The sequence below is a fragment of the Epinephelus moara genome, chromosome 12 (genome assembly GCF_006386435.1).
Source record: "Epinephelus moara isolate mb chromosome 12, YSFRI_EMoa_1.0, whole genome shotgun sequence".
Lineage (NCBI taxonomy): Eukaryota > Metazoa > Chordata > Actinopteri > Perciformes > Serranidae > Epinephelus > Epinephelus moara.
The window spans coordinates 38,042,269-38,064,256 of NC_065517.1; the positions used below are offsets into that span (position 1 = coordinate 38,042,269).

The following is a 21,988-nucleotide window of genomic DNA, read 5'->3' on the forward strand; positions in this document are numbered from 1 at the left end:
TCGACCTCGTAACTCAAGATATCTGAATGATAATGGGTTCTGTGGGTGCCCACAAGTCTCTCCTTCACAGACATGCCCACTTTATGTTAGTCCCATGCTGTTTTCACCTTTTGTATTTGAATATTTCCACATACTGGTGTCCCTAAACAATATTAGAATTGCATATGGGTGGTGAATGACTGGAAAGCTGAGACTCTTGTGGATTCAATGAGCCCAGTTTTAATTATGTGTGGTGATGTTAGTCCCCATAGCACTCATTTCATTGTACTAAGAGCATTTTTTGAAACTTGACCTCACAGTATAAAATGACCTCTTGTAACCTCTAAGATAATCACAGCCTCATGAAACTCTGCAAACACAAAGTAGAGACATCAGGGCATTCAGTTCAGTTTAGGCTTTATTTGTCACATACATAGAACCCATGTAGTGAAATGTAAACAGTCGGCTCCATGATGTATGAACACACAACAACTCTGACACAAACAACCAACAACAACAGTACAAACACAAGCAATATATTACAGTCATGATGTCAGGAATTTTATAGGGTTACTGGATAGAGTAAATATAAAGTACTGTTGCTGAATTAAATATAAAGTGCTATAGTCAGAAAGTGCTAATCAGTTCCATTTAGGTACCAGATGGCCTGGGGGAAGAAACTCTTCCTGAGTCTCTCTGTTTTTGCCATCAGTGGGCGGTACCTTACACCGCTTGGTGTAGATTCCCTCGAGGTCAGGGAGTTTCCCCCGCAGGGTACGTTCGGCCGAACGCACCACTCTCTGCAGAGCCTTACAGCCCTGCATGCTGGTGTTGCCATACCAAGCGGTGATGTTCCCAGTCAGGACGCTTTCTATGGTGCAGGAACAGAAGCTCTGCAGGACTGTTTGTGATGCTCTGAATTTCTTCAGCCTCCTCAGATGGTACAGTCTCTGCCGAGCTTTCTTGTTCATGGTGTCCAGGTGGGTAGACCACGTCAGAGCTTCAGTGGTCTCGACACCGAGGTACTTAAATGTGTCCACCCTCTCCACAGGGGTCCCATTGATGGTTATGGGAGCGTAGTTCCGCACCTGCTTCTTCCCGAAGTCCACCAGCATCTCCATAGTTTTGCTGACGTTGAGGTGGAGATTGTTTCTCTGACACCACTGGGTCAGGCGCCTCACCTCCTCCAGATAGGCTGTCTCGTCGTTGTTGTGGATTAGGCCTACCGCCACAGTTTCATCCGCAAACAAATTTCTTACAGATTTTAAGTGGTAAAAGATGTTTAAATTCAGCACTAAATCTGTGTAACAAATGGTATCAACCCGAAAATTACTGCAACATCTTATGAGACACCATTGAGCAAGAGCGGGCATCATATATATATCGGTCAGAACTTTCTAACACCCTATACACTCTAAACTTTCTAAGCTTGAACAGGCACCTAACACAAACACAATGTTTATTGTAGATTTATGACTAAAAAAGACTGAGCTGCGCTGAGCTTAAAAAACAGAAATAGCTTTATGCTGGGTTTAAAGGATTAAAGGTACACTATGTAGGACTGTCCGTTACTGTTCTTAAACATGCTCGCCAGTGAAAGTAAAACCCAACCCTAGATTCACTCTTGTTTGGCATTTTGCCTCGCTATATTTTGAGCTTTTTCCACCGTGACTTTTGGCCACACTGAGTGAAGCCATGCTGCGCCAATATGCGTTTCCACTGTCAGTTCAGACACGCTGTACCACACCAAGCAGTGTTAGAGAAGAACATTCTCCAGATTAGGTCAAAAAGCTGGGCTGCTCATCCTCAAGTGGGTAGCGGTGATGTCTTGCCGACCATAGCCAACCCCTTGATGACCCTGCTTCTCCCCCTCAAACAAACCTCTGTCTGCAGGAGACCAGGGAGAAAGGCGTCATTAAAAGTCTAAGTTTATACATAATAAAATAACAGGGACTTTAGCCATGGATCAGCCCGCTGCTTTTAAACGTCAGTCGAGACAAGTCATCATCAGTTAAAGACACACTTTCAAGTGGGTAGGCCTGCTGTAATGGAGATACAAAGCCTTGCCGTGCTGGGCTGACGGCCCAAATCAAACCAAACCAAACCAAAGCAGCCCATGACGAAAAGTGGTATTTGTGTCTTTTTGGCGCTGTGTCTCCTGCATGCCAGCTGTTTACTGTCTGGCACCTGGTCACTACCTTTTTATAAAGCTCATAAATGCCCCAAGCACAGAAAAAAAGGAGAAAATTAGAAAACACAACAGGGGACAGAGTTCTTAAAATTAACAAGGCTCCTGGGTGTGTGGCTGACTTTTCCTCAGTGAAAATTAATTTGCATTGTTTGTTCTTCTGTTTGTGGTGTTCAGGAGCAGGAACTGATGAAGATAGTCGGCATCAAGTACGAGGTCGGCTTGCCCACACTGTGCTGTCTGAAACTTTCCTTCCTGGACCCCGACACCGGAAAACTGACCGGAGGATCCTTCTCTATGAAGTAAGCATCGCTCTGTCTCCACAGGAACTTCAGACAGTCTGCGGCGTTCTGATGATTCACTCAGAAGAAGAGTTTAATTGCAAAAGCAGATAAGAGCCATTCTTCACATGAATAAACCACCAGTCTGACTGATATTCCTTTGAATGCACAAAAAAGAGAAAAATCACAGTTTATGAAAATTTAAAATCTTTGAAATATCTAATCAAAACAACCAACACCACTCTGACTCATGCTCCCTGGCTTACAAACATAAAAAAGACATGATTTACACTACAGGACTTTCAAAGTTGTCAGATCGCTGTAGTCTTCACCCTGCACAACTTGCTGTGTTGTAACAGGGAGTGTTTAAGTCATTGTGGTTTTCACACTATGACTGTCGATGAGCTAAGAAACTAGAATATATCAAAAAATATATAAAACACCCAAGTCAAAAAGTGAAGTTATTAGGTTGATAACTTACAGAAACATTTTGTGCAGTAGTCCAACTTCCATCTCCTCTACCCCTCTTTCTGTCACTGTCTCTCTGCCTCTCAAAAGCCACGTTTCCACCAAGCCGTCTGGTTCAGTTCAGTTCAGTTCAGTTCAGTTCAGTTCGGTACGTTTTTTTTCTGTTTCCACTGTGAAAAGTTGTGGATGGTACCAATAGAACCGTTCCTAACCGTCCCCATGTTTGGTCCCCCCTCTGTTGGGGTACCTAGCACACAGATCTGGTACTAAAAGGTGGAGCTGTGAACACTGCAGTCTGATTGGTCANGTCGCGAAGCGGGCTACAGCAACACTAAACCCCTGAGCTTGCCTGAAAAGGACTAAATGCACAAAGCTGCTATATTTAAATATCCCATGGAGAGAGACTCTCACTGCAGCCTGTTATACTTTGTTCTGAAAATGTGGGCGTGCAGCCTCGTTCTGTGGATGATAAACCAGGTGCAGACTGATAAAGGAGGAAATACAGTGAGTGCTAGATGGAGCAGTGAGTGACAACAACCCCGCCCACATGAAAGTAAAGTACTAGGCCCGTTTCCACCGCAGGAACTTCAGGGTAATTTTACGGGGGCCGGGGCCCACCGCAGGAACCACCCCCGAAGGACAGAGTTCTGGAACTTTTACAGGGGCTAAACAAGTCCCTGCCTTGGAGTAGGTACTCAGAACAGCCCCAAAAAGCTCCTGGGTAGGGCATGGGGTTTACTTGGTGCTGATTGGATATACTCAAGGAGGGATGTGACGACAACAGAAAGCAACAAAATAGCCGGCATTTTTAAAACTCAGCAGACGAGGAGTCGCATTTTTAAAATGAGTCGTAAGAAGAAAAGCAAGTTGTTGTTCTTCTTTGTGTGTTCCTTTGCCGCGTCGCCCCGGTCAAAATGGTCGCACAACGATTACATCACATCCAGAGCCCGGTAACTTTACAGGAACCTTCCTCCTACTCCGCCCTCTCAGTGGAGACACGGCGGTTGAGAGGGCCGAGTGAGAGGACGTTCCTGTAAAGTACCTGCCCCCCAAATAGTACCAGGAACTTCTTCAGTGGAAACGGGCCCACTGTTTGCGGTGTCTAGGTAACATGTCTGAAGGGTTAGTTTTGGTTCCTATACTCAAAGTGTCAGCAGCAGTATTGCGTGTTTCTTACCTCAGCCCGTGTCTTGCGCTCTCATTGGTTGCTGCTTGCAGAAAAAGTCCCCAACAAGTCCAGATATTTAACATGCTAGATATCTGGGGAGTGTCTTTGATGCATCAGTGAGCCTCTCAGCTTACGTCTTTGAACGGTTCAAACACAGTACTCAGGTGCTGATTGCAAACACTGAGCCAACGCTGACTTTCCTCTGATTTGGGGCTTTTGTCACTGAGCTCTGTCAGGGCTGAAGTCATGTAGTGTGAGATAGGGTTGTGGCGGTGTACGAGTTTCAAAGTATACTGTGATATAAAAGTTGACTGTTATCACACCATGTACATTAATTATGTATGATATTGGAAAAAAAATGCAACTGGACGGAGAATCTCCTCTTTATTTTAGTTATTTTCAAAGGGGAGACTTTTAACACAAAGTTCAATTAACAAAATGGTTTCAGGTTTCAATTACAGTACAGTTTCATTCCTTTAAGGCTCATTCTGACTGATAGTAATAAAGATTCTGTAATACCGTGAAACCGTGATATTTTCTGAGATGGTTATCGTACCATAAATATCTCATACCGTTGCAACCGTAGTGTGAACAAGGCGTTAGGAAAATGCCTTAAAGCTATGGTCTACGTTTAGAAAGACGATGAGAAAGATTTGAAAAAAGCATTCCCTCCACACACACACCCCTCCCTCTGTGCTCCATGATCCCTCCCCTTCGAGCTCGTGTCCCACTCCCCTCGGAAACTAAAACTAACGGCAGCTTTCACAGTCATAAGCCAGCATTGGCATACAGTTATCTATGTCACAACATCCACAATAAAAACGAAATATTACCTGTTCAACAAAAACTCTGCTGTATCAGCATCACTTTTCAGGCCCAGATCTTGCCGGAGCTTTCTCCCTCAGTCAAAGGATGACCCGATGTTTACTCTCACTTTGAGCCCTCAATTTGTCGCGTTTCCTCTTCGTTTCTGCCTTTTCAGAGGCAGACTTATGCTTCCTTTCGGCTTTTGCCGGTGGGGCAAGCAGAGGCCGCTTGCTGCTGTCGCTCTCTTTATTTTCCATATCGAAACTCGTGTAGCTGAATCGCTCAGGGCCTTACAAACCGCTCGTACTTTCAAATGCGGAGGGGGGTTGGGACGAGGCGGGACGAGGAGCAGAGGAGTGTCAAAATGGAGCGAGGGGATTGGACGGAGGGTAAGAGAGAGAGAGTGCAAATTTGAGCAAGGAGTAACTCCCATGCGGAACGGATGGCTGTGATTGGTCAATTTCTTTGCAGGCCGCCAGAGAGAATGGATTTTTTTGGTTCCTTTTGCTCTTCACATTGTGTAGCTAGCACTGTTGGGCCATAACCACCATCTAAATGATGTTAATAATAATGATCAATCTTTCTAAACGTAGACCAGAGCTTTAATACTTGTATCTGATCATCACAGCACTCGTGCTATTTGTATATGATCCATATTCTACTTTACTTTATGTGACGACATATTTAATCAAACCTTTTCACTGTTTTTTTTCCATCAATATGCAGATTTTAAGTGTCGACAGATTTTGTTCTGTTCTCCTAAGTCATGTGGGTGCCTCTCTTCTGCTCAGTTTAATGTTTCTTTTCCTAATTAATTTTAATCTTAAGACAGACAGTAGACGGACACTATAATACATTTAATTTAGTAATCTTGACTGACATTACAAAGCAAACACTGTTATTTGAATGGTAAACTGCTGCTGCATATTTCATGTGTTTGATCCATTTTATTCTGCTTATTCTGTTTTTTCATTCCTTCAGTGCTTCATTGCTTTGTCTTTGACTTAATGTGTATGTTTCTGTCTCGCTGCAGATACCACGACATGCCTGATGTAATCGACTTCCTGGTTCTGAGGCAACAGTTTGACAACGCCAGAAAGAGGCAGTGGACTATAGGTCGGCCGGTTTTTCCTTTGTAGCTCCTTTTGTGAAGTCAACTGTTCGTCTCTTGTAAAGATCTGAGCTAAAGGTGATGTGTGTCTGCGCAGGTGACAGGTTTCGGTCAGTGATTGACGACGCCTGGTGGTTTGGGACCATTGAGAGCCAGGAGCCGTACCAGCCTCAGTATCCTGACAGCCTGTTTCAGTGCTACAACGTCTGGTATGATCACAGCTTGGGTTTACTCTGTTTAGGGCTGCACGGCTATAAATCTCTGCACAATCTCATTTTAACATGATAAATCTGCTGTATTTGCTTTAATAAGGAGACTGCATCAAACCGAGAGTTCCTAATTTCTCCATTAGTTGCATCAACAAATGACAAGACAGCATAACTCCACTTTATAAACTGTAAACACACAAAGGGCGCAGATATGAAGTCAGATATAATGTGTGTGAAGAGACAGGACAGAAAAGCTTCAGAGGAATGAAAGCAGCAAGAAAAAAAATGAATCCAGGAAACGTCAAAGGATGTAGAGTCATATTGTCTGTTTCCAAGGCGATGATGACAGTCAAAATTACATACTCTGCAATTTATATTTTACCTTAGAAAATGTTTTCAACCTCTTAAAACGACACAACTAAACTATTAATGTCATGAGAAAAGACCAGAAAATGTCTTAGAGAACCAACATGACATGAACCTGATGTAGTACAACACTCCAAGTGTGGATGGAAATTTTGATTCATGTTTCATCAGGGCTGGAAGATACGGACAAAAATGATTATCTCTATATTTTCAGGCTGAATGGCGATACACAATATATATCTCAGTATATTCTACTAAATTGGCGAAATGTTTAGCAGCAAGTCAAAGCCTCATTTGAGATGTCACAAGCACTTTTATAAAAACAGACTTAAAATGCAAAGACAGGAGGTATAAAAGTATCAAGTAGGTCTGAAACAATTAAAAATCTCTGTGGGCGGAGTTAAAGTCTTTTTCCATCTGTTGGCCTTTCAAATAAATCTAGTGCTGGAAAATGATTTAAATCTTTTTATCTATTTCGGTTATTAATCTTAATAATGCACAGAGCATCAACAGAGAGGCCGAGGGAGGGACGGAGCCAGACATTTTGTCCACGATATATACGTCTTGTATATGAAACGTCTGTGGTGTCACTGCATTTCTTTAAACACATCTGTCACCTGCATCCAGGCGCCGTCTCAGTGTCACACAATAGACTACAACTACCAAGAAGAACAGCGATGATCAACCTCACACACAAACCAGCAGTGCAGTGCTGTACTGCACGTGTGCGGCTGCAGTGATTTCATTCATCTCACAGACTGATTTAGTGCAGCACGTGCAACATACAGACCGATGTCACACTGTATGAACAGACAGATTAAACAGAGGAGCAGCTCTGTGTCTCTCTGAGTGTTGATGGAGAACTTTGGAGTTGGAGAGGTGGAGCTTTGCAGAGAGTTTGAGAGAGGAGAGATGAACACTGGTGTGTTTTATGTAAAGCAACTTGACTCCATATCGATATAAACAGAGTTGTCTAAATTTATATTTTGCTTGAAGATATATCGATATACCGTACAAAGTGGTTATATCGCTCAGTGCTATGTTTTATGTTAAATCACGGAGCTTTAATTTTAAGAAATGTGACTTGGAATTTAGAGACTGACTTTCAAAAGGACTCTACGTGGCTACTGCAAAAGTGTCAAATATTTGACCCTGTAACCAGTTTGTCTTCTGTTAGGGACGGGAATTGATTGGATTTCATTGACACCTCTGCCATTATTCAATTTGCCTATCGGCCTGAGTCTTTACCAATTCCCTTATTGATGCCTAATCAGTTTTCTGTGTGGAAAGTCCTGCAAATATTTTCCACATCAACACAACAGTTGTATCATCTCTGAGTCTGAGCAGTGTAGCGCAGAGCTGAAAAAAGGCAGCGTGATGCTAATGTTATTACAACAGGATATTTAGCCTCTGTAACGGACGTGCTGCTGCTCGGCTGGGAGGCAGTGGCACTTGTGCTCAGAGTGTCAAACACATGGCATCACTGGAAGTTAAGCCCATTTAAAAAAAACAAACAAAAACATTTAGGCAAAGGACTCACTTTCCATTCATGTTCTTGTCTTATTTGCAAAATGAAAATAAATAAATATATTAAAAAAGGAGAGAAGGCACTGTTTTTTAGATACTATACTTAATTCCTTCACATCCACATGGGCATATCTTGCTCATTTGTGTACTTACATACATATATATACATATATTTATCTACATATCTACCTACACTTACATATCCGCATCTGTCCACACCTCTTTAATAATGTGGAAGAAAGAAAACAAAAGAAAAAAGACAACAAAAAACTAAAATAAATAAAAATGACAGTAAAATTCTCACAAACAAACAAACAGAACTTTGACAAAATGCACATCACATGCAAATCTGAACCAAGGGATTCTTCAGTTCACACATTCTCTCATATGAAGTTCCAATCTGGAAGAAAAAGTCAACCTCTCCATCACATATACATCATGTACCACATCCACCCAGTGCTCGATCGCAGCTGCCTGTGTCTTCAGCTATTTTCTGGCGATAGCTTTTTACTTGATATTAACATAATCCTTAACATATATTTTTCTCTAAATCTGTAAGACCTACATTAATTTCCCCCAAATATGATACCTCGAATGTAAATGGAAATTTCACCCTCAGTATTTTGTCCATGCTTTTCTGTAACTCCAGCTAATACAGGCTAATGGAGGGGCAGCTGCAAAAAACATGAAAATTATCTGCTTTATTTGGGTTATTTGCATAATCTCCAACACCTTGGTATCTTTTCTGTGCTGGTGTTAGATTAAGCCCATTTTACGAAAGATGTCTCAGTGTATTGCTGGTGTTTCCACCCTTTATGTGAAATAATCATTTTACAGACGTCTCAAGCAGCACTTTGGACTGTTGTTTCCTCTCCACCATGACTCATTCTTAATACTAGTTTCCAGCAGCGTAGACACATGAGTGTGACATCATCAGTGTGTCTGCAGGTCCTTAAAAAGAGGGGGGGGGGGGGTAATTTTTTCTGCCTTTTTTTTTTGGTGGTAATTTTTTTTCTGATTTTCATAGTAATTTTTTTTCTGATTTTCGTAGTATTTTTGTTTCTGACTTTCGTGGTATGTTTTTTTTGTTTTTTGTTTTAATTTTTTCTGTTGTTTTTTTTTGTGGTAATTTTTGTTTTGTTTGTCGGGGTAATTTGTTTTGTTTTACTGAGTATTTTTTTCTGAGTTAAGAGAGCAATAGAACAACAGACGCTTTCATTCCTTCCTTGAGAGAGCTTGCCATATGTGTCCAACTGATTCTGGAGAAACACTGCAATGTCCAGCAGATCTGAATGGGCTTTTCGTCTGAACAACCGCAAAGTCGTAAGGTGCCTGCGAAAAGTCGACAAACTAATGATAACACCATCTATATGACCTAAAGACAAGAGTATCTCCCAGTGTCTCAAACCCAAAACAAAGTAAAACTGGATTAAACTAAACAAGCGGGTCATGTTTGCTTCCATTATATCGAGCTCTCAAGAAAGGAATGAAAGCGTCTTTTGTTCTATTGCTCTCTTAACTCAGAAAAAAATACTCAGAAAAACAGAAAAAATTACTCAATAAAACAGATTTTTTTTTATTTGTCAATGGAATGCAATACGCTTCCGAACCACAAACATTTAACTAATTTAATTTATTTTCATCAAAACGAGTCCAGCTCGTCTGTGTGGTTGTCCACTTTTTTTTTTAATTTATAGTTTTGAATTGACATGACAGAGGACAGCACACTGACATGCTACAACTCACCAACGACACTATACGCAAATACAAAATCAAACAAAACATAACAGATGTCGGGGAAGGTGCGGGTTGTAAAATAAACACAATAAAGTTCATTTAAAAACCATTTTCCCAAGATAAGAGCTTATAAAAATCCAGGGTCCATCATCTCCACGGTCGTATTCACACAGAGTTAAAGCTGCCCGCTCCACTGATAATGTATCCATAAAGTATTTAAACCAATTATCTATATTAAATAATTTGATTTGTTTGATTTCCAATTCATCATGATGATGCGTTTAACTGACATAAAAGCTGGAGTGTTAATGGGGTGTGTGAGCTTCAACTGTATGTTTTCTATTCTTGTGTCTAAGAGGCAGACTGACGGACACTGAAGTATTTTCAAATCCAGGATAGAAGCCAAACTTAATATCACCTTGTCCCAGAAACATCTCACCGGGGGGCGATGCCACAACAGATGCATGAGTGATCCTGCCTCACTGCATCATTGCCACCATAAATGTGAAAGAGAGTGATTTTTTGTAATGAGAGTCCACATTTCTGATACGACTGAACCTAAAACTGTCTTTTTACTTAGTTCTTGAACTTCCCTGTTGGCAGAATGTAAATTAATCTACCTCACTGTAATAACTTAATTCCTAAAAAGCCTCCCTCTGCACAGGAACACAAATAGACTTACCTTTATATTTGAGAAGCTTGAATAGATCATAAAATCAGTTAAATTAAGTTAAAATGATCTTGAGGTGCAACACAGTGTACACAGCTGTCAGAGAAGATGCCGGTATTGATAAAAAAGTATCAGTAAGCTTCGAGGCCAACGAACCTGGTGGATCAGACGATTTGAAACCAGCTCTGAATTTCCCGTCGCTGTCTGCTGCACAGTTGGACCCGTGGCATCTTATTGAATCCTGGAATTTAACGAGTTTTCAGATCTGACTTTTCCACACTGACAGAATGAGGGCTGTGTCATTCAATTGGTTTACATGTAATGGTAATTTGTCTACTTGGAGGATTTCCAGGCACCTGACGCCTCCTCTCACAACACTCATTAACTGCACAAACACCTCATGGCTTGAATCATTCAAGGAACTCGACAAAACGCTCGTGGATGACAGTTTGAGTTTGACATTTACGACGACGCCAACTAACGCTGCCCTTTGTTTTGTGTCGCTCGACTTTCATTGTGGCTGACATTCCAATTTGAGACATTAATAAGCTTATTGTCTGTTTGAGTGTTCAACACTGAGTGTTTACGGTCACACATCATCTGAAAAACCTTGGTAGAGAATGAAACCTACTTTACGCTGTGGGAGTCGGGCGTCAGTGAGGGATATACGTCACCTGTGTAGAATAAAAAGTGAAATGACAAACACAAGGACTTAAATGTGATGATGCTGATGATTCATATCAACCCTGTCTCCCATCCAGCTGGGATAATGGAGACACAGAGAAGATGAGTCCTTGGGACATGGAGCCCATCCCTGACGACGGTAGGCCTCTTTATGACGCCCACACACACATTTTAACAAATTCAAAAGCAGTTTCAACATTTTCTGTAGCTGCTCTCTCCTCTGCAGCCACGTTCCCTGAAGAGTTGGGCATGAGCGTCCCGCTGATAGAAGAAGAGCAGAAGGAGCTGCTGTACGTCCCACTGGACGGGGAATGGGGCTGCCGCACACGCGCAGAGGAGTGCGAACGCATCATCAAAGCCATCGACCAGCTCTGCACACTCGGTACGACGTCATCAAACCCCTGTGAAAATAACAGAGCCCGTATTGCCGCGTAAGCAGGGACGAGAAGTTGAGCCACGAGGGCACATTTCTGGTAAAGCGGCGGCAGCATGACTCCACACAACATGAGTCACCGCTCTGAGCTGAGCAGCATCAGCCCAGCAGGGCCACGGCTCGTGTGTTCAAAGGAATAAGCTGCTAACACATTGAGCCACATATTGAGGTGCTTGCTTGAATTCCTGTTAAATGATGTAATGTCACATTAGGAATAGGCTTTGTGTTACTGCAATCCTCCCAGTGGAGGAACGCTGGTGTGAGGGCTCCCTCTAGTGACAGTTTGGGGATTAGACACAAATGAGCAACAACACTTAATCCTTGTAGATCTCTCCCTGTTACTCCTACGCTTCACGCTGCAGCTGCTTTACAGAACAGGATTTATAGTCACTCATTTAGGTGCATTTATGCCTACGATACAGTAGACGACTTTTTATAGACTTTTAAAAGTGTGACACCCTCTCAAACCTAAAGACAATAAGAGTTTTTAGTCACACACTATAAAGTTTTGCAAACACTGGGGCTCTTGCAAGGTCACTATTTGCACGACTACAACTTGATTCCTTTTGAGATAATTTCCTGCTCCTGGTGGAAAATATTACACCAAACTCCTTTTGAGAAATATGACATTTTAACAATTCCTTATAATAGGCGTCATATCCTCCTGAGACCCAAACTTTTATTTGGTATGCAGTTTTAATTCTCCTAGCTGTTTGGGATCACTAGGGCCTGATTAGTATAAAAAACTAAACGAGTACTTTCTAATTAACAGCGTCTTAGCTTGTTACCGTTGCTAAAATCGGTAAAGTTTGTCGGCATATCAAACTACAAACACTATTAAACATAAATAAACAGCTCTCAACCATTACATTTAATCAGGTTTTGCATCTTGTCCACTTTTGTGTCGGGGTTGGCTGCAGACTGACTCGGCTCGGATAAGTGTATTGGTTTTGCTACCATTAGTGGCACAAAACAGTGTCCACAAACGAGGACAACAGGTCTGAGTAAAGGTCAAGTAAACCCAAAATGTGATGTCCTCATATGACGACGCAGGGTCTTGGGAGGATTTGTCGACAGTGTTCTTATCAGTTTGGCATCAGTGTAATCCATAAAGATGAACTTCAATTGCGTACAAACTTTAGATTTTGGATTTTGTCGCCTCAACTTGCTACCAGCCTTTGTTGGTTAGCCGTGCTATTTTAGTGGGAGGAGACTGTGGGAATGAGAGGCCGACTTTTTCAAAAGCACTACAATAAGTGCTGGTTGGTGGATCAGATACACGCCAAACTAAACACTGACTCTTGTTCAGTTTCTCCTCGTTTTCCACAAAACAAGAGAACCGAGACTTGTTCACGTTCACGCTCTCACACCTGTTTGGTCTGTATTCATATATGCAAATTATCCACCCTTTGGTCGACTTAGAGCTGCTGCTTGTGTGTGTTGGAGACAGAGAGGGGAAAGAGAAGGTGGAAGGTGGACTATTGCACACAATGTTTTTTTTCTACAGTTGCAAGCTGCTGCTAACCGTCTACATTTCGTTTCACCTGTTCCTTGTCCTCATTGCCAGTTTACTTGCTTGAAGTAGAAATCAATGACTGCACTGAGGACACTGGCCTGACTTGTGTCTGACACTGACTACCTCCTTTCAGTTTCCTCCACCAGGTTACTGATGAAAACAAACAAAAACAAAGCATCTGAATACTGATTTAGACATGGATTACCATGGCAACGATTGAAGCTTCACAGTGGTGAAACATTCAGTTGATTATGTTGAAATGTCGAGATGAGAAAAAGACGGACTTAGACAGCTTGGATTGAGTTTTATGACCACCTTACACAAGCAATTGAAATTGCTGATTGAGATTGCTGTTTTAATACTTGACAAATGCAGATCATTACATTTGGAAGGAGACATATAACCAAGATATCAGCCGAGTGTGTTACCGAATGCTTGTCTGTTGCAGTGAATGTGTTCCAGTAAATGATCCTCTCTTCTCGTGTTCACTTGTCTTTCATTCACCAACCATCCCCAGATGTGGCAGCGCCGTTTGCCTTTCCAGTGGACCTACAAGCCTACCCCACATACTGCACAGTGGTGGCCTACGTCACTGACCTCAGCACCATCCGGCAGAGGCTGGTGAACCGCTTCTACAGGTACCTCACATCAGGTTGTGTTTGAGTACACGAAGAAACAGTCGTGAGTGTGTGTGTGTGTGATAGAGAGAATTAAATACAGGCTCACCACATTTGTTTTTCCTCCGCAGACGCCTGTCCTCTCTGATGTGGGAGGTTCGTTATATCGAACACAACGCCCAAACATTCAATGAGCCCGGATCATTCATCGTCACTACGGCCAAGTTTGTCTCTGACCTCATGCTGCAATTCATCAAGTGAGTTCAGTCAGATGATTCTAAAGCCTGCGATTATTTTCCATGTTTCCACTTGAAGCGTCCCACGACATGTGCACCATCAGAGTATAGTAATTTCTTCTTCCTCCTTCTTCTTCTTCCTCAGGGACCAAAATCTGACAGACCTCATGCCTCTCTATAAAACTATGAAGAAGGCTACCTTCTCTGACTCTGAAGATGAGGTACGTTTGCATATATAAATGTTTACACTGAAATATGTCCTGAAAGTGTTGATTTTTATTAAAGTAATTAATAGCTGAAACAAACTGCATGATTTCTCACAAAGGTAAATATTGCTAATGTAATTTTTTATCAAAGAAAATAACTTATAGTGAGTAAAATAATCTAATTTGTACTTTCAGTTGATCTTGTTTGGCAGCTCAAGGACTTACACATAGAGGTTAAGTTGTGTTTCACCTGAAAGGCAGGTTAGAGGTGAAATAATGAAATATTCTATGGCAGAGCACAACATACCCCATAAATATGGTACCTTACTCGGGAGCAGTGTCGTACATCCTGTGTCACACAGAGTGTTGTGTGCCTGATGCGCGTTCTTGTCAGATTGCGTCGGGTGGTGTTGTGACTTTCTGGATAAGATAGCAAAATTGTAACCCAAAAACTTGTTTATTAACCCTTGTCTTAACCTCAAGATCTCATGTCTAACTGTACCTTCAAACAATGTTCCAAAAATGCCAGTAATGGGGTCCGGGTTAATAACTTTTCCACACATATGAGAGAATGTTTTAAAAATGGAGGTCCAGAATAATGCCAGTGCTGGGCATGACCAGAACATGTGGAAAAGTGTGGCAGGTGCCTGATGGCATCTCACACATGTTGGGTCTACATTTGGATACAGTTTGGCGAGTCTATTTCTACATAAGTGTAGACGGTGAAAGATTTTAAACTGTATTAGAGACATCAGTTGGAGACTGGAGACATCAGTTGACATGAGAGGTCTTCCATTAGGGACCACATAGGGCAGCGGTGTCTATATTCTGATATAGTATACTGGTATAGTATCTGGTGTCACGCCCAGTCCAATTAAGCTTCCCTTTTTTCTACCTGTATAGGACGATGAGGAGGAGGATGAAGATACTAACACTCCTGGAACGTCCACAAGAAACCATAAGGTAACTAAACTCTACAGTCTCACTTTTTATATCAGAAGTTTCTCCACTGTCCTGTGATCCAGCATCAAAAGAAGAGGAGGCTGTTTTTTGTCAGCTACTACACTTTTATTTTTTTTTCGCAGGGTCGTCGACCCACACAGCGGCAACTGCGAACCCGCCCCCCTTCCTACGACCCTCATGCGTGGAGAGGACGCTGTAAGGAGCTGCTAGATCTCATCTTTCAGTGTGAAGACTCGGAGCCTTTCAGAGAACCTGTGGACCTGCAGGAGTACCCGGTGCGTGTGCAGCAACTCTGTGTTTCTTTATTCAGTATTGTGTGTGTGTGTGTGTGTGAGCTCATCTAGATGTTATCTGAGTTGAGCTCATTGAGAATTTCCTTTAGGCTCACATTAATTAGCATTTTCACTAACCTTTGTTGGTCCTTGAATCTTGCTGAACCGTCAGTCTGAAGCACAAGTGGCTACAATTCAGTTACACAAGGAGCGGTATTCGAGGCGAAGGCGTTGTTTGGTGTGAAGGACAGGCCTCTCTATTCAGCATTTGAAATGAAGACTGAATCTAAGTTGTGAGGGAGGAAAAATGTGAACAGCCTCAAGGTTTCACCGGGCTACAGTTTCCTTGTTAACAGAGGAAGGCTGGAATTCTTTTGCTGCTGGTTTCGTTTTCTCCCCCCCAGTCCACTCAAAACCAAACCCCAAATCCCCCAAAATCTCTTCCTCTGTCCTCCTCTCCTTCACTCCTTATTCTGTCCTCATCTTTTGAAACCTGTAATTGAAACATCCCTCTGTCTCTCTCAGGACTACCTGCAAATAGTTGACTCACCGATGGACTTTGGCACCGTCCTCAACACCCTCAAAGAAGGAAAGTACCAATCTCCCATCGAGCTCTGCAAAGATGTCCGGCTCATTTTCAGCAATTCCAAAGCTTACACGCCCAGTAAGAAGTCTCGGGTGAGACACACGCATAAACACACTCACACTCACATACACACACACACACACACAGTAGTTCCCTTGAAGCACAGGCAGACACAAGTGGCCTTCTTGCTACTGACGTATTTGAAGCTTCTCTCCAAATCCACCTTGAAAACTAAACACACAGTATGAATGAGGAATCATAGAGACCATGTTATCTGAAACAATAGTAGAGCTTTTCTATTGGCCGCGTCAAACCACGCTGCACCGATTTGCCTTTCCATTGTTAATTCAAACGTGCTGAGTTGTGCCGAGCCGCACTTGAGATCGCCCATCTCCAGAGTCGGGCCGAAAGCGCACCCGACTACGTCCAAGCAGGGTAACAGTGATGTCTCTCCGATTGTAGCCAACCTCTAATGACCCCCCCTCTCCACCTAAAACAAATGTGTCTTGTAAGACTCAACTCACATCTGTCTGTGCAGGAGACAGAGAGAAAGGCATTTTTAAAAATCGGTAGGTTTGTAGGTTCTAACTGAATCTCTGATGGTTTGGAGTTAGTTTCTCTCCTGCGTCCTGGTTTTATAGGAGGCGTGTTAAGCTACTGCTGATGAAAACCCAACGTTTCCTTATTTTGCTGCTTCACAATAAAAGCTTTCACATAACAAAACAGGGGACTTTTATTGTGAAGAACTTAAAGGAGATGAAATGTGTTTATTGGTTATTGGTAGTGGTTAGTCTACTAATACTGCAGGAGAGAGGAGTCAAAGCAGAAACAGCCACTGCGGGACGTCAGATGAAGAGCTGCAGATAACACCCCTCATTTCTACAATCAACCAGAAGTCCATTCATTCCTTTGAGAACATCAGTGGTCTCTGATTTGTTTTTCCCTTTTCCTGGTTTGTAATTTGCCTTGAGTACAATGTTTAACTAAGCAGCACACTTCAGACAGACCGTAGAAAAAGTTAGCATAAAAACAAATTGGCTAACAGACTTTATTTATCAGCTCTATCTAGGTGTATGGCATGTTCAGCTAGCTAACACTGGTAGCATGCTAGCTGTGTAACACATCTGGCAACACAACTGACAGGCCAACCTCCTCACTTATTTGTCGCCATGCATTATTGGTCCTGTTTTTCTCTCTGTACTGCTCCAGCACATATTCCACAAGACTGGAAGGCACTAACGTTTCTGCTATTTTTGCGGTGACGGTTTATCCATCTTTAAACTGATGCGTTTCTTTGCATTTAACACGAGGTGTGTACTCTGGATACTACGTGGAAATACAAACACAAAACAAAATTTCGTGGAAATGAGGCGTCAAGTGGGCAGCCCTGTTGTAATGAAGATGCAAATCCCTCTCCTGCGCTGGACTAATGCACCAGTGGAGTGGAGTCAAGCCAAGCCGACACATGCGTTAATATTTTACCAACGTAAAATTCAAACAAAATAGAATACCTTGTCGGCTGCATGCTGCAAAAAACAGAACAGTATTCAGAGGTTTACCTGTAACTGTTGACATTCAATTAAAGTTCGTTGACGTGACGAGCATAAAACTTTTTACCAGAGCATGAAATTGTCCGTTGTTTATGCTTGCTTGCCGTTCACATGAGAGCAGCCCAACGAGACTTGAGCTCAGACTTCAAAATAATACTCCTATTATGCACACTAAATGAAATAATACAGTCCATGTAAACAACGGAAACAGTTACACGAACACACACACGTTCATTTATCCTCCACTGTCTTACTGTGACAGCAGAATCAGTGTTTCCTGTGTCGTGTCTCCAGATCTACAGCATGAGTCTGAGGCTCTCTGCACTGTTTGAGGAGCACGTCAGCTCCATCCTGGCCGACTACAAGGCCATCCACGGCCTGACGGATAAACTGACCCGACAGGGCACGGACAGACAGACACGACACGCTACAGACAGGCAGACACGGCACGCCATGAAGAGGAGGAGGAGGAGGAGCGAATCTCCAACAAGCAGCACTGCGTCCAGGTAGAAGACAGCATGTTTAATAAGGGGTTCTGGGTCTCTTACTGTGAGTTAGGTGTGATCTTTAATTATATTCTTTCTTCACTTCCTGCCTCCAGTCCAGAGAGGAAGAGACGTGTGTCGTCAAGGGTGACAGGAAAAAAGGAGCCATCACCACCTCCTGCACGACCCTCCTCTCTGAGACAGAGCACCCCCCTCAAACAGCCCCCTCAGCTGGTCAACGGGAAGGCAGAGACGCCGGCTGCAGGGCGGACACGAAGTGGGGCACGCCATTCTACACACTCTCCACCCTCCTCATCCTCCTCACATAACGCTGTGAGCAACACACAGAGCACAGCAGGTGAGATCATACACACACACTCAGAGCAATAATTAAGCTGTTTATAGTTTAAAGGAGTAGTTTGACATTTTGGGAAATCGATTGATGCCGCTTTTATGTTTGTTCATCAAATATGAAGCTTCTGCTAGCAGCTGGTTAGCTTAGTTGCCTGGCAACCTCAAGGTGACAGGAAAACTCCAGGAAGTTACTGCGCCCAGCCAGGAAATAATTATTCGCCTGTAAGACCACAGTGTGTCGTTTTTACGTATGAATTACATAAGATGTGTTAATTAGTGAGCGTTAGAGGAGCAAGAACTGAAAAAGCTGGACCACCCTTTGTCTTTAACCTGGACTCTGGAACAGTTAGAAGACCCTGAGGGGCCTGTTTGGACGGCACGGTGTGAGAAGCTCAGTTATATAATCTGGTGCCAGGACTGGACTGTTTTTTACTGTCCAGAATAATACCCTGATTTTTTACACCTGATTCTATGTTCTGAGTGAGGGGGCCAATGATGAGAGCTATCAGTTTGCAATATCGCAGCAAGTGATGGACTAAGCAGGACTAGTGAGCTGTGAGATGAAGAGCTGCAGGCGACAGGTTGCACACCTCCAGCTTTTTAACGATGTAACCAGCTCCTATTTTCTCAGTAATGTATGTGTTTCCTGTTAGCACCGGGTTTAAACCTGAAATATTGCCAAATAGGTGCGTTTGCTTTTTGCTTTGAGACGAAATCCTCCACCATCGTCTTGTCGTGAACGCTCCTTATAACAGAAATGTAACTCCTGCTGTTCTGTGCTGCGACTCTGCTGCTGCTTTGAGACACTTTCAGTGTAACATTGTAGTGTTCGCTGTCCAACTAAGGACTGAATGATAAAAGTAAAACAGCAGTGGGGGCAGTGGTGATGTAATCTGTGTCTGTACGAACACTGTGTAACACTGACTAACATGACAAGCCTAACGCTAACATAACCTGCTGCTGGCTTCATATTCACTACACAGACAGGAGACTTTAGACTGTCTCATTTAACTCTTGATAAGAAAGCAACGTTCATTATCAAAAACTGACCATGTGTAATATGTTTTGTTGAATATCTCTTTGTCACTGTCAGAGTCTACCCGCTCACTGAGGGCTCATAACGCTGTGTCAGCTCCACCGCCACCAGCTCCTGAAAAGGTGACGCCCTCTCCAGCCACGGAAAGTAGCAGTGGAGGAAGCACCCGGAGGAAACTCAGGACTCCTGTACGACATACACCTGGTAAGAGATGGTGTCACAAAGAAGTGACTGAGTGGTGCACAGGTTCATGATTACAGTCACATTTAACGTCACCTGACTGCTGTTGATTTATATTGTTGTTTTCTTCTTTAAATTAATCCCCGCCCCCTCAGGCTCCCCTGCCAGCCCGTCATCTCAGAGCACAGCCCACCTGAACGGCCACAGCAGTCATGTGACCCTGGGAGTGGGGAGGAGGGGGCGGAAATCCAAAGTAGAGCCGCCAGTCAGCCCTCCAGAAGTCACGACTCCAGGGAGCCCCTCCAGACCCAGAGGCCGCCCTCCTGGCAAGAAGAGAGGCAGGAAGAGCAAGCAGGAGCTGGAGGAGATGAGACGGAACAGCACCCGCAGGAGCTCCACCCCCGACGACGAGCTCGACCAATCAACAGGGGACGAAGGCGGGACATCTTCGGCGCAGGAGACATCTGTGCTGTCGGACTCAGGCGCGGCGTTGACGCCGAGACGGCGCGGCCGGCCTCGAGCGGTAAGAACTGACGAAGCCACTCCTCCTCCTGCTGAGTCACCTGAGCCCTCGCCACTGAGAAGGAGCAGCAGGAGAGCCAACGAGGAGGTCACACCTCCTAGCCAGGCTGCTCCTCAGCAGAGGAGCAGATCCAATCGAAATGAGTCTCCAAAGGAGGAGGCAGGAGAGGAGGCAGGAGGGTCGATGCGCACGCGCAACCAGGGGCGACGGTCCGCCTGGTACATGGAGGAGGACTCTGAGGAGGAGCAGAGGCAGCTGCTGTTTGAGGACTCGTCAATCACCTTTGGCACCTCCTCGAAGGGACGCGTCCGCAAGCTGACAGAAAAGGCCAAAGCCAACCTGATAGGCTGGTAACGGAGGTCAGACACACAGGATGTGAGGAGGAGGCTGACAGAGGAGGAAATCGGCCTGAGATTTCTTCACATCGGAGGAAGTTGAGGAAGACATGCTTGGTGTCGTACACATCTGTGCGTGTTAGTCCGGGAGCTGCTCGTCCAGCTGCTGCTGTTCAAAGCTGTGGCGATGGAGAAACACAACAGCTGTCTGCTGTTGTCCGCTCCTCCTTCCTCTCGGCCCAGTAAGCACATCACTATGCCAGATAACGCATGTTCATACGACTCCTCCGACATTATTGGTCCATGTTGGATCCCACGGGAGCTCACTGACTCGCTCCTGTCCAGCGAACCACTCTTCACCTCCGTCTGCCCTCAGACACTGTCAGGGTGACAGAGCGGGTGAAACAGTAGTCGAACAGTTTTAGTACTTGAAAAACAAAGTCAGGAGGAGAGCTGGATGTATCGTATCTCACTCCTGATATTTTTGAGGACTTTTCAAGTGTCTCTGGCGGGTAGGTCAAAGACGCCCACTGAGCTGAAATTGTTAGGTCCATGACGGATTACAGACCGCTGGCCTGACAACGCCCCCTCCTTCATTGCTCCTGCTCTTTTTTTATACACCCCCCCTTCTCTGCTTTTTCTAAGATTTGTACGTGATGATCGGCTCTGTTTTGGAAGTCTTACATCGGCTGACCTGAGCGTGTCCGTCTGCGCTAACATACCAAATGGCGTACCTCTGTTGGTACTGTAGATTTGTAGGTTTTGTTTACCGTTGACGTGCGAGGGTGTGAGTTCTTTTTTTTTTTTTTTTCCGCATGTTTATTAGAAACAAAAAGCATCTCTTTGTTTTTCTAGAAGCTGTTTTTACTGTGAGGAGGAGCGAACGGATGCATGGGTGAAAGGGGTCATTTATATGTCTCGATAGATGTTTCAATGCGTCCTCAACATTAGCAATACCTTGTGCCTTTATGTCTTCGGTGTGTGTGCGTGTGTGTGCGAGTGCATGTGTGTTTAAGGCCTCTGCCCTGCAAAGTACATGTGCCTGTGTGTGACTGTGCGAGTTTGCGTGAACTGAAGGAGCGTGTGTTGTTTTTATAACACAGAGTTGAGTGCGTCGTTCACTTTCAGCGTACAAACAGTGGCATACAGTTCGATCGTTGTGAAAAACCTCTCAAAGAAATGTATTTATGGCAGTTTGAAAAAAGAAAAAAGACTTTACTGTTGTTGTAAAACCATTATTCATGTCAATATATTATCCTATAACCAACCTATCGTCAGTTTATACCTAAGGTACAGCAGCCAGTGGAGCTTTGGGTGACTAGCTTTGAGATGCACTTACCACAGACCGGTTATCAATGCAGTCGTAGGGAGTAACCCTGTGTATTTTAAAAATTTAACATATAAAAAGGAACTTTTTAAGTGTTGATATGTTTCTATGGTGACCCCCCCCCCCCCCCCCCCCCCCCCCCCACCCCCCCCCCCCCCCACCCGCCCCCCCCCC

The 21,988-nt window shown here is 43.7% G+C and overlaps 1 protein-coding gene across 3 annotated transcripts in view; it reads left to right on the top strand.

The window, feature by feature from the left end:
• phip (pleckstrin homology domain interacting protein) overlaps window positions 1–21,960 on the top strand; it is a 69,664-nt gene extending 47,704 nt beyond the window's left edge. Inside the window, exons 26-40 of one of the 3 annotated variants that reach the window (XM_050058656.1) lie at window positions 2,345–2,469; window positions 5,925–6,007; window positions 6,100–6,211; window positions 11,273–11,334; window positions 11,404–11,577; window positions 13,662–13,782; window positions 13,893–14,018; window positions 14,143–14,218; window positions 15,107–15,166; window positions 15,289–15,441; window positions 15,964–16,116; window positions 17,869–18,080; window positions 18,176–18,417; window positions 19,507–19,653; window positions 19,785–21,960. In XM_050058656.1, coding sequence (XP_049914613.1) covers window positions 2,345–2,469; window positions 5,925–6,007; window positions 6,100–6,211; window positions 11,273–11,334; window positions 11,404–11,577; window positions 13,662–13,782; window positions 13,893–14,018; window positions 14,143–14,218; window positions 15,107–15,166; window positions 15,289–15,441; window positions 15,964–16,116; window positions 17,869–18,080; window positions 18,176–18,417; window positions 19,507–19,653; window positions 19,785–20,506 — 2,568 coding nt within the window. In that variant the 3' untranslated portion in view covers window positions 20,507–21,960. The remainder of the gene's footprint in view (window positions 1–2,344; window positions 2,470–5,924; window positions 6,008–6,099; window positions 6,212–11,272; window positions 11,335–11,403; window positions 11,578–13,661; window positions 13,783–13,892; window positions 14,019–14,142; window positions 14,219–15,106; window positions 15,167–15,288; window positions 15,442–15,963; window positions 16,117–17,868; window positions 18,081–18,175; window positions 18,418–19,506; window positions 19,654–19,784) is intronic. The other 2 variants (XM_050058658.1, XM_050058659.1) reach the window with 2 other exon arrangements.
• Window positions 21,961–21,988: the final 28 nt, after the last annotated feature.